At 40.5% G+C, this 13,055-nt stretch overlaps 1 protein-coding gene across 2 annotated transcripts in view; it reads right to left on the minus strand.

Moving 5' to 3' along the window:
- Positions 1 to 13,055, minus strand: part of LOC117262804 (PDZ domain-containing RING finger protein 4) — a 197,343-nt gene that overhangs the window by 21,265 nt on the left and 163,023 nt on the right. For both annotated transcript variants that reach the window (XM_033635952.2, XM_033635953.2), the window contains 2 exons: positions 10,431 to 10,684; positions 5,951 to 6,053 (listed from right to left, as the gene is read on the minus strand). In XM_033635952.2, coding sequence (XP_033491843.2) covers positions 5,951 to 6,053; positions 10,431 to 10,684 — 357 coding nt within the window. The remainder of the gene's footprint in view (positions 1 to 5,950; positions 6,054 to 10,430; positions 10,685 to 13,055) is intronic.

Raw genomic sequence — 13,055 nt, forward strand, 5'->3', positions numbered from 1 at the left:
GTAACTTGATGACTGTAAAACCAATCAGCAATCAGATTTCTCTTCTCACTTCCCCTGAACATGTTTTAGTTTGACTGTATAAGACTCTGTAAATAGAGCCTTATATCGAGACTGCCGGACCTTCACAGGTAGTTGACTGTTCAGCTGTGGAAGTCCGCCTTCACAGATGTGTCTGTTTTCATTTAATTCAAACTCGGACTTCGATTTAATTACTTTGGATGCAAATGTGGTGCTTCTTTTCATCCTGCTACATAGATAGGGCAGCGATATTCTCCCTGTCTGCAGTCTCTCACCAACATGTGCTCTTGTAAAAACCCAGTTAAAACATTTATGTTATGTGTACGCATAATTTCAGCTGCACTCACTGAGTTCCTCCAATCTTTTACTCCAATTACAGAAACCTTCTCTCATTTGCATGATGTTTAGGAAATCATTTTGCCAGTAACCTGGTTACATAAACCTGCATTTGGCCGATTGGGGACAGAACAAAAAGCTTAAACTGTAAAATACTCATCAGCTATAGTCCTGCTCCGTGCACATGCTGGCTTGGCTTGACTTGTTTTTACTTGGCCTGTCAGCCCAGCGCAGTAGGGATTTGCGTCCTTGTACACTGGGCTACCCACTTAAAGGTGTGTTAAACTAATGATGCACTTGTACTGTGAACCAGCGAAACACTTTTCTATCCGCCGTGCTGGTCTTACGGTGGTCAACAACTTTTTGGTGTGTAGGAGTTTTTAAATGTTCTCTCTGCACTGCAAAACGTACGCTGGATGCCCATCTCCTGCCTGCACGGTCTTCTTGCTAGAAATAGTAAGAAGGGCTTGTGTCTCAACTGCAGGCCAAGCACTTGCCGTTCTATTTCCCTTTTTTAAGATGCAGTTGAAACTGATGAATTTGTCTGGCAACAGCAGCAGAGGCTATTTAAAGGGATACTGTGGCAAGAGCTGCCCCCCACTCTGTAACTCGGTCCAAACTCTGATCAAACAGTAAAACTAGGCAATGCTGATCAAATATAAACCAAGATTCTGTTACTGTATTGCTATTTATTGCCTAAATATTCTTCAGAAACATATTTAAGTGCACTGTTTAGCTGTATTATGAGAGTTTGTGAGCAGGAAGTGGGAGCCATACTGTTTCCTGTATTGTGTAAATGAAGGCGAATGAAAGATCAAACAGTAAATCTGAACAAATATGAACCAAGATTCTGTTACTGCGTTTCCTATTTCTTGCCTGAAAGTTTTTAGAAACATATTTTAGCATACTATTTAACTGTAATACGAGAACATTTGTTAACAGCTGGCCACCATGTTGTTTTCAGTTAGGAAATTCATTGGTCCAGTGTGGTGCAGTGCATTCTGGTAGTTGTAGATTTTCTACATCTTGAGCAAAAGCAGTGCCACAGTCCCTTTTATTTTTACTTTTTTCCCAGGATTTTTGGGGGGGTATTTTGCCTTTATTATATAGGAAAGTCTAGTGTGAAATAGGGAGAAAGATGGGATGAAATGCAGCAAAGGGCCAGAGTTGGAATTGAATCTGTGGCCGCTGGGGTGCCTGCTCTACCAGGTGAGCTAGTGAGTGCCTAATGTAGCACTAATTTCGAAAGCATTTGGGTCTTCCTACTGCATAGACAGTCTAGTTTTATGAAAAGACCATCTATACATTAATGAAATACTTCAGCATGTAACTGAATTGTCAGTGAGTGTTGATGCTGAATAATAATGAAGCCTATCTGATGCCACCAAAACTCACTTGGAGGCGGGGCGCTTTTAAACTGGTAACGGAAATCCAAATCAGCAGGGCATGGTTTGACTGTGTGGCCAAAAGAACCAGTGGAAAAGCCCTCCTGGTTGCTGCCTTTGACTGCCTGCTGTGTGGTGCTAGACAGGTACCACAGAGGATCTATCAAATCTGGATCTATCAAAGCTGAAAATGGCTTCCTGCTGTGGCTGGCAGTCTGATGTCTGAACACAGTCCTTAGATCAGATGGACACTAGCAGTGTGTGGCATGTCCTGTGGCCATGTATCCATTTAGTACTAAGTCCAGGGAAAAAAAATCAGCGTTTTCACATAAACCAACAGCTTTGAAATATACAGTATGCTATGAGTGTGTATTTGTGTAGCATCTGGCGTCTCTCCACCTCATCAACCACTGTACTCCAGGACTCTCACATGTTGATTACCCTAACAGAAACATCAATGTCCTGGTGTATTAGAAAGGTGAATTAGACTGAGGTGGTTCCTCTGTGATGTGATGGCAAACTGCTCTCCCCCACTGTGTGTTTTCATCTAACAAAAGGTAATTTAAAGAAATGTCTTCCCTTCATTCTCTTCCGTCTCCTTCAGTGGGGAGTGAGGGATCAGGTCGACTCTGAAAGTGGCTTTTCGGCTTTTCGCCTACATCCCCCTCACAGCGTTTTCAGTTGACATACAGTAAGTGGGGCCGCATTAGCTTGATATCTAACTCCCCGAGCATGAAATAAAAAAACGGCGGAGGCCATAAAGCATAAACAGAATAATAGGATTTGTTAATAGCAATGAGGCATAAAGAGAGGCTTTAATATATTATATTTGTTCCGATTTGACACTGGGATCCGAGCGGGTGCACAAATCTCTTTAGGATGTGAAGAAACAGCTCAAGCTCAGTGGGTGGAAGCATTCAGAACAAATTCAAATGAAGCAAATATGCAGAGGGAGGGGTGAGCAGTCATCATACATCAGACCAGTCGGAGCTCTCACTACCAATACGCTTGCACCTCAATGACTCGGAAATAAAGAATATTGGACCAAAGCGGAGTGAAGACAGAGTCTGTTTATCTCCTCCCGCCACAGTTGAATCAGTGCATCAGTATGTATCCGTCTGTATGTGTCAGAGATCAACAGCCTTAGAAATATCACCTACCCAACAGCTCCTGTTACTTACACTCAGGCAAAGATACAGAAGGAAAGAAATGTGTTTTCATCAATTTTTTTTTCTTACCAGCACCTGCCACACACACCTCACTTTAATTGGCTTTGATCGAGCTCAGAGTCAACCAGCTTGCGAGCTTTCTCTTCCAGAGTTGTGAAAACAATTAGCAAATCTCAGGTAACACAGTCACTGGTTGGAGGTTTTTAACTTTCTCTTTTTGCCTCGTGGAGAAAAAGAAGCAAAAACATGGAGGCATGTCATCAGTGCCAATGGAAGCAGGGGGATTTTTCAAGCTGTCTGCAATGTGGCTCATCATCTGTCACTACTGTCCCCCTGGGATCTGCCTGTAGAGTCAATTAGTGTTTGGGCCCTTCCACCAATTGCTAAGCATCATTAAATATGGAACGTTGAGGGAGTGTGTGTCTGTGTGTTGGAGAGGTCAGATGTGTGTTTGCATCTGTGCTTAATGGGTGAATGGGCGCTTTCAGCACTTTAGCACTAAACTTGTTTGTTAGCAGTAAAGCCTTGCTGATACTGGACTTTTGAGGCCAATACCCATATCTATAAATGAAAGTTTAAAAAAAAAATGTGATGACAACATATGGGCCATTACTCATTTTTTATCCTAAACACATAAACAGATATTTTTAATAAGGGTGCTTTATAGCCCTTACAAAGCCCCAGTCTATTCACACTGGAACATATAATAAGAATGTTTTCTTTGGTGTATAATCCCCTGAAAATAAGAAAGGTCATGTTTTTGTTACCTTAGAATGAGCCATTTATATCTACATAGGGAGCAGGTTCTCGTCCCAGAGTCCGCCATGTTTCAAACAACTATTTTTATGTGAAGCTGCTTTAGTGTTTTTCCTGGTTTTAAACACCAGTTACATTTGTTCTGGACAGAAAGAGAAGTCTACGGATAATTAGGCTCCTCGTAAAAACCTCCTCAACTTATATATCCTAGCTTGTCCGAAAAAAAGGTGAGCACACATTAGTGGGTGATGAGCTAGAGGCCTGTCTGCGAGGAGCTGAACAGCGTCGCAGAAACACTGACTTGTACCTACAGTCGACGAAGAGCCTACGCCTGACGTGGACCTCTTAGAAATGTAACTACACATCGCTGTGACTATTTTTGTAGGCTTAAAGCTTTTATTTACTTTAATTTCACAGATAAGGAACAATAAATTGTGAAGACAACAAAGCCTCCACAAAAAAGCATTTCAAGTCCTGTGTGTGATTTATCCTGGCTTCATATGAGTGGGGGAAAAGTCTGCTAGCTGCTAGGCTAATTTAAACAATGTAAAATGCCATGGGCATTGTGCTAATAATTTTAGCATGTTATATTTGTTTGGAAAACGTGTTTAGTAGAAGACAGTTGGTTTTTCGGTGAACCTTGTGAGTTGTAATGGAACCGAATGTTGTACCTTTGAACCTTTGTACCTTTGTTAAATGTTGCTGTTGTTACATGCATGTGAGTAAAGGAAATCAGCATGTTGTATTTGTGGGGAAAATGTGTCCAGATTAAGACAAGTGTTTGTCTGTGAATGCTGCGAGTTATAGTGAAGCCAATTTGTGTACTTGTGTTTGACATTGTCTCTATTAAGCCAAATATTTAATGTGTGTTTTGGGTGTGTTTTGATTCAATTAAACTTTACAGCACTTAACATAAACCTCCGCTGCCGGCCAGTGTTTTGGAGGTGTAACTGCAGAGTGACACAGACACACCAATGCACAAGTATAAACGCTCCAAACGGCATAGGCTACGGTGTAGGCTCTGCATAGCACTGATGCAGAAGTACAAATCCTGCATTAGACCTCCTACCTAGACTGTGTGGACGACACAAACTGCAGCTGATTCTCATCTCCCTGACCTGTCTGTTAGTTTTGCTGCACCTGTTGAGGCGGGAAACCTTGCATTGTTACCATTTTTAATTGGGTGTCGTCATGTAATTCCCAGCATAGCTTCATTTAGTTAGAGTGATTGAAAATAATCGTGTCTATTTTTAAGTATGAGACTGGAGCCAGGAGACCATTAGCTTAGCTTAGCACAAAGACTGCAGACAGAAGAAAACAGTTGCCTGGCTCTGTCCAAAGTAAATAAATAAATAACTTAATAAAAATATCACTAATTGACATTTTTTTTCTGGCAACCTCACAGCAATGACAAAACACACAAAAATATTTGCAGCATGTGACTCCCCGTAAACCATGATATGTTGTTTTTACACTTCTGTTTGTGTCTGATCAAACAAACATGTTAATTAGTGCCGTTAGCTGGGTAGTGGTCTAACAGCCTATCCACACTGAAAGGCTTTTTAGAAGCCTTTTTGATGTCACTTGCCAGTTGCAACTGACAGAACACATACGTCTCCATTTATTAAATCGATCAGTCCACACTGACTTGAGACTCTCCACGTTTTTATATGCTTTAAGTCTATTTTTGTCATGTTTAGTGAAGCATAATCTGCATTTATAGCTATTTAAATCACACAAATATCCAACTGTATATTGTTTATTACATGTTTCTTCATTTGGTTGATCACAGCTCTCAGTCTGTCTGTGAGTTGTCTGTTTCACTACAGCAGATATCCCCCCTTACTGACAGATTTGTGAGACTTTTAGGGACAACGGAGTCAGTGTGGATTGGATGGCAGGACGCTTGCGCACAGCGTCATGTCTTGCTTACATCACGCTTTCAGTGGGAATTCCGAGCTGCGGCTTCATACTTAACAGACAGACATTGGAGCAGTATCAAACTTCTTGTCCAGCTCTCACAAAGAAGCGAATAATAAAATACTTTTTAAGTAATCCTCGAAGAATCATGATCATTTGCATTTGAAAAATAAACTTCTTAGTGCTCTCTGGTGTACAAACTTTAGAACGGCAACCCTATCTGGCTGTACTGCAACTTTTTGTCACTTATCTGCCTGTGTATATACACATATATATCAGCCATACGCTAAAATTAGTCCATATTATAAGCCATGCAGATGAATCTGTCAGGTTCTAGTGAGCTGTGATCTCAGGTGCGACTCCTACCTCATACTCAAACTCCTCTGTCCTCTCTCCATCAGCTGGAACCGGGGAGAGGTAGTCCGTCCCTTCATAGTAATCCTGGTCCATTGTATGAAGAGAATGACAGCTGTCGGGGGAGAGGCAGACAGGGAGGGAGGGAGAAAGAGGGGGTAAGTTGGGCGTGAGCACGATCCTTTTCCTCATTTTCTTTCAAATGCGTTCAATACCTCTAAGTGACAAGATTCCCTCGCCTTTGTCTTTTCTGGAATCTGAAGAATAAAGGATTTGTCAAGGGCTTTCAGTGCCGCTGGAGTGTGTGTGATAAAAATACAGCCCCTTGTTAATAACAGCATATCCACATAATTTGCTTCCTGCTCTTGACAGACAAAACCCCCCACATTGTACAGTGTAATTCTATTATGCTTCCCTCAGTCACAGAACAAAACAGCATTGTGAGGGCCTAACAAGATGAGCAGCTCCAGTGCCACACAAGATAATCACGGTGGACAAAAAACTTCAAAAAGACACTCTGTTGAACATGTCGAGTGATGTGTTCAGGGGCTGTCTGACCCTCAGATTACCCCGCACTCTACAACTGTCTGGGAACAATCTTCCAGACACAAAACCAGACTGGTAAATGTCAGGGTGCTGTATACTCTGATGCCTCGATATTAAACCTAACAATATTTGGCAGTGGGTGCAAACAATACAATTACAAATTTACAATCTAGCCTCAAAAATAAGAGAGACAAACATTTGTTACATCTATAAAATCTGCTGTATATTGGATTGTGCACCTGATCTCAGATGAAGAGAAGAAAATGTGAGTTTTATGGGACACATTGATTACATTTGGGCTCGGCCCGGGGCTGTAAGTAGCCCGCAAGCACACGTTGCACTGTGTTGCCTAGTTTTTTATTAGCCCATTTGCTTTAATCACCTTGTAAACCTTCCATGAGTCAAAATGGATATGCCAAGCAGCTCCAATTATGGCAAGAAGGCCCCGTGGGGGATAGTATGGCGATATTGTGTGAGTTATATACACGTGCTGATGATTTTGATCAGGTCACGTATAGTATTTCACACCTAACGTGTAACACTGACAATAACGCACAGTTTTACGATGTTTTTAATAATGAGCATTTACCCAAGCAAGTCTCCATAACAAATGGCAACAGGTACTTGAAGAATTCAAGATGCGTATGAATACTGAAATTAATTATGTACATAACATGGTTGCCTGAGACCATCCTGACTTCCCAGTTCGGTGCTGTGAGGCTCCTGCATTGCCACTGTCTCACTGTTTCATTCCCAAGAGGTGAAACCCAGATATTCCTTTATGCTAACATGTTCTTGTTCACAGTTTACTCCTCCTTTAAGATGAACAGAATATAAACTTAAATGGCAGAAGAGGAAATAATGAACCTTGTTCCTTTTGTTGTTTTCCAGGAAAACCTCCTGTTGATACTTTAAACTCTCAAAATCTTTTATTTGTGCATATTTTTATGCCTTCCTCCCACATAAACAATAAAAACATGTCTTTGAGGTATTGTAGTACGCAGCATCTAGTTGAGAATTGATCAGACTGAGGCACACATGTTTTTGGAGCCAGTTTGAACACAATGTAACCCAAGTATGTCTTTTAATCTTTCCCAAATCTACAGACCAAATCACTGCGACGCTGAGCGAACAACACCGATCAGTTCCAGACAGACAACTGGCAGTTAATTTAAATTGTGGAAATATGTGAAGCTGGCAAACTTGTTAATGTCTGTTGTCATTTTCAGTCGTAACTGTAACGTTTAAAGATATAAAATTACACATTGTGTTCCGACCTGGCTGGCGCTGCTGTTGTACTCATTTTATGTACTGTGTTGCTTTGCCAGCGTCTTTGATAAACTAAATCTTCTGGCACAGGAGCTACATGTACATACACAGCGGCTGTGGCAAAGCGTATTTTAGCTGCCTAAAAAGACCCACTTAAAAGAAAATTAATATCACTTTCAGTGTATGCTATATTCAGAATATTTTCTCTGCATTGCCTTAAACCAATGAAGGAAGCGGTACACCAGCAACTCCAGTAATATGCTTAATAAAATTACTGTTTTGGTCAATGGATTTTGGTGGCTTTGAAATAAGAGCTGCCTTTGGTTGTTCGTAGATGTTTTAATATTTAAGTGTTTTATAATCTTTTTTTTTTTTTTTTTTTTTACACATGTAATTGTTCATACTGGTGTTATTCTGTTCTGTATTTGTGTACATGTTATTATGCTATATATTTGTGTGTCAGTCTTTAATTTGTACAGCACTGTGGTCACCGTGATTGTTTTTAAATGCGATATATAAATAAACTTGATTTGATTTTGATTTCAAATTACTGTCTGAAAGGGCTGTCTGATGCCAAGGTAAAGCAGTTTAGATATTATAAATTTGTAAATTTCTTAAGTGTATAAACACCTAAAAATAAGAATTGCTGAGTTTCCGTTACCGTAGAATGAGCTGTTTATATCTACATACGCAACAAGTCCTTGTTAATGGTCATCGCCATGTTGTATCCCTGTGTTTCTGCTATAGCCCAGGTCAGACAAACCAAGCATTGGCTCCAGATAAGGACATTCGTGTTTACGCATTGGCCACCATAATTAAAAAGCCATCTGCGACAAGCCTTATCGGAAAAACATCGATTTGTAATGTGAGACTGCTTTCTTCAGTGTTTTACAGGTTTGAATCAAAGGGCCATTTGTTTTAGAAAGGAAGAGAACTCTGTTGATAATTCCGCTTCTGGTTAAAACCTCCTCAACAATGAACACTGAAGGATTTCTAACTGGGTGAAGTTTCAGCTGGTTGCAGTCTGCAATCCTTACTGCTAGATGCCACTGAAGTCCTGTTTATATGACAACGATTTCAACTGAAAACGGTAAACCTTAGTTGCGTTTTGGCTGATTGTTTCCATGACAGCAGCGTTCTGGGTGCCTGAAAACGCAGCGTTTTGAAAACAGGTTCCAGAGTGCAACTTTTTGGAAACAGCACCTTCTCCATTGTCATGTAAACTTGCAATATGCAGTTCCTCTGAACACGGAGACTTTTCACACATGCGCATTACAGTTCTAGTCAGTAGGCATGCGCGAGAAAATCAACCATCACAACAACAATGGCGGGCTCCCGGGCTCTGTTTGTGCTGCTCACCCTGTTGAATTTATCAACGCTTATCCAGCAAAGTGTAGATTTAGTGTAGCAACAAACATTCATGCGGTTGCCATTTTGTTTGTTTATACATCACCACTCTATAGAGGGAAGCGCATGTGTGCAGGCATGTGTTGTTTCATCACAGAGTCATACCGCCAACTACTGGCCTGGCATGTATACTACAGCATTTTTGGTCATCTTTGCCGATCCGTGTGCACAGAGATTGTTATCAAAACGTTGTCGTCTGAACACAGAACTTTTTTAGGCACGAAAATGAGGAACGATTCTGTTTTCAGTGGATCGTTTTCATGTAAACATGGCCCAAATCCTCTAAATCTTACACACTTTGCCTTTAAACTAGATTTTAACAGTTGAGGCAGCGATTGCTCGGTGCCGTTTAAGTTTATGTAAATGACGCTGGGATTATCTATCCAGAAGTTACTGTAAACAAACATTGTGATTCAGTCTACAGACATGTAACCCCCAGAAATACATTTAATCTTACAACTGAGTTGTTTCTGTGCATGATTATTAAGGCAGACGGGATGTATGAATGTCATAGAAAGGGTGGAAAATGTAGAAATGCAGTTAACAAACCAGGTGTGTTGTGTTACTGACCATGGAGACCAAATCCAACAGTCACTGAATATTAAAGTCACTTGAGGCTGTCATACATGACTACATTTTTAGTGGACTGGAACCACTAATCAACTTTTTCATACTTCCTCCTCACTGATACATTTAAATTAATGCTTTAAACTAAACATTGAAATGCAGCGCACACTTCACACATATATTCTGTATTAATGGTTAATTACGACCACTTAGCCCTTTCCTTTATTTCTCTTTTTTTAAATTCAGTGTGTCCCATCGGTGAGACGAAGACATGAAGGATGTTGAGAAGCTCATTTATCAAACAAATCTATATTTGTCAGACTATGCAGCTGGTTAGACAATTCATTTATATTTTACAGGCGTCACGCATACTTGTAATGCTAATCCTGCAAACACTGATATTTCTGCTTCATAGCTCAATAACATTTCTCACTACTTTTTTCCTCCCTTCTTAATTACCATCAGTCTCAGCCAAAGTCAAAACAAGGACACAACAACAAACTCTTGTGGCACCGGAACAAAATGCTTTGTAATTATATCAAATCAAATACAAATATATTAAATTATATCAAATTACCAACCTCCTTCAAACTCCATTCCCTGCTCTGAATCACTAACCATCACACTGTGTATTTATTCAGTGTGAGCACTGCTGATGTATTTCACAGAGATGTGAAGTGACTGCATTTCCTGTCGTGCGTACCTGTCAGAGAGCAGGAAGGGACAGACGTCAGGCACAGGAGGGGTGGAAGGCCGGAGCTTTGCCAGCGCCATGATGTGTTCAAAGGTGATGTCGGTCTGAGTGCACACATCCACCACATGGATTTCCTGAGGGGGGCCATGGGGGCGTCCGCTAGGGGTCCGCCGGATGACCTGCACCACGACGGGGTCCTTGGCAGCGCGAAAGGCCTCCGCAGTCTCCTCATGGCTGGACTTGGACAACTCCTTCCCATTCACCTGTGGGAGACAGGGAGAAACACTTGTGTTTATTTTGACTGTGATATGAAAACTCAACTCAATGTGATTTCTTTTGTGTTGACTGTTACTATAGAAACAAGTTATTTAGATGGACATACTTGTTCTTCTAAAACTCAGTATGCAGAGCCAAAGAACCAGAATTTTCTGGCTAAGTGACTTTAGACTAAAAGCCAGCCATGATGGAAGCCAAAATACACCTACTATTACTTGTATTCTTGCTCCTTTTTTGCTCTTTAAGCTAAGTATTAGATGCAGATCTGAGAGTTGTATGTAAAACCTTAAATAAAATGAAGCCTAATGCTGGGTGAGATGGAGAAATATCACAATATCACAATGTTTCTGACCAAATACCTTGATATCGATGTATGCAACCATATTGTAGGATTGACTATCTCTGATGAATAATCGTTCGTAACATGGATATAATGATAAGTGGGTAAAGGCAAATAATAGCGGAGCTATAACAGTCTGGTAAGCTGAGAAAATCACATGACTTTACTGTAATACAGCCTTTAAAACCAGAGAAATACAACACCTACAATAGTACGATATCTAACATCTAAGACAATATCTAGTCTCTAGCACAATATCGATACTGTATATTGCACAGCCATGATGGAGCCTCAGACATAAACCCACTACCACATTTGTGTCCATTAGTCTTAAAAGTATCTGAGGTCTCATTTATAAACATTGCGTATGCACAAAACGAGGCCTGAAAGAGGCGTACGCCACTTCCTTCTTTAAAAACAGACTTGATGGAAGAAATTTTGACCCATGCTTATGAACATTTTGGAGACAGGAAAATGGTGACGCAGATGGTGAGGCGGATGCCTGATTGGAGAAATTGTTTAATGTTTTTTGGCTTTTGTCCGGACGTACATTTTCAGTATGGGTCCTACGCATTGTTTTATAAATGTGGCCTCTGGCGCTCATTCAGTCTGCTGCCTACTTGCAGAAATGTATCTCCTTCCACCTCTCCAGCCTCCTTTATTAGCACAAAGTCTTACATAACTTTTGAGTGTTTAACTACTCACTGCAAGTTACTTTAAAGATGTAAAGGAAACTTTGATTTCTTGTCTGCCTCCACAGTGAACGAAGAATCCAAAAAAGGCAAACGTTCTTGATGAGTTGAAGTCATTGGGGATCATATTTATCATCAAGAAAACTATTCCTTAAGATCTGTTTACAAACTCTCACACAACTTGTGCAGTATAATCCAAGTCTCACTCATCCAGTCAGATGCTCAGTACTTCCCGAACACATGCATTTTTGCTAAAACCTCACTGTTTGAAACACTTTTATTTACGAGCAGCATGCCCTGAGCGTGCCTGAGCACACACGTGAATATAAGCCCCACTTGAGCAGAGTTCAAATGCATATGTGCTCAGGCACGCTTCTTGGTCGCTCATGAGGCTGTTTGTACTGAAGTGTTTTAGATTAGTGGTTCCCAACTTGTGGATCGCAGTCCAAAAGTGGGTCGCAGGCCCATTCTGAATGGACCACAAGTAACTCACGAATGTGTCAAGATTGTATAAAACACACTTTGTTTTTTAAGTGCAGTGAATATCTGGCACAGAGGCTTTATTTTGAAGTGCCAGTTCCTGCTGTAGAGTGAGTGACTAACAGACAGCTACTTGACAGAGACAGCAAACTAGCTCAACAACATGGCCAAATGCAAGTATTCACTGACTATATTAATCTGTGTGGACCTTGAACTAATGACTAAGGAGAAATCTGGACCCTGTAGCTGGACCAGTTGGGAAACACTATTTTAAATATAATGTTTTAGTGAAAATGTGTGTATTTGTGAAGCACTGAGGATACGACTGGATAAATGAGACTTGCAGGAGTTGTGTGAGAGTTTTGTTAACAGATGTTTTGATTTAGTTTTGCCATGTTTACTTAAATTCATAAATAATCTTCATCTTTTTTTGGATTCTCCGTTCACCGTTGAGGCAAGCGAGAAAAAGTTTTCCTCATGAATATCAGGTAATAGTTTTTAATATACAAATGGTGTTTTGCAAGTGAAATATTCCTTTCATGTATTGATATTAATTCAATGTTATGTATCGGAGCCTCTGCCAGACACTTTGTCTCAGCCTTTGCTGAAAAACTTGTCACTAACAAAACCAACAATACCACCATCAAAGTGTCTGAACCTGCATCACACTGTATAAAGCCAACATTATGCCTTCAGGGCCATTTCTCCATATTGTAGCTCTACAGTTGTGTTGGGCGTGAATGCATTCAGATAGAAATTTATATTTTTTTTCCTGGATGTCTCCCCTACAGATGATCAAAAGGAAATCTTTATGAAGATAACATTGGAAAACATACACTGAAAAGC

The sequence above is a fragment of the Epinephelus lanceolatus genome, chromosome 5 (assembly GCF_041903045.1).
Source record: "Epinephelus lanceolatus isolate andai-2023 chromosome 5, ASM4190304v1, whole genome shotgun sequence".
NCBI lineage: Eukaryota > Metazoa > Chordata > Actinopteri > Perciformes > Serranidae > Epinephelus > Epinephelus lanceolatus.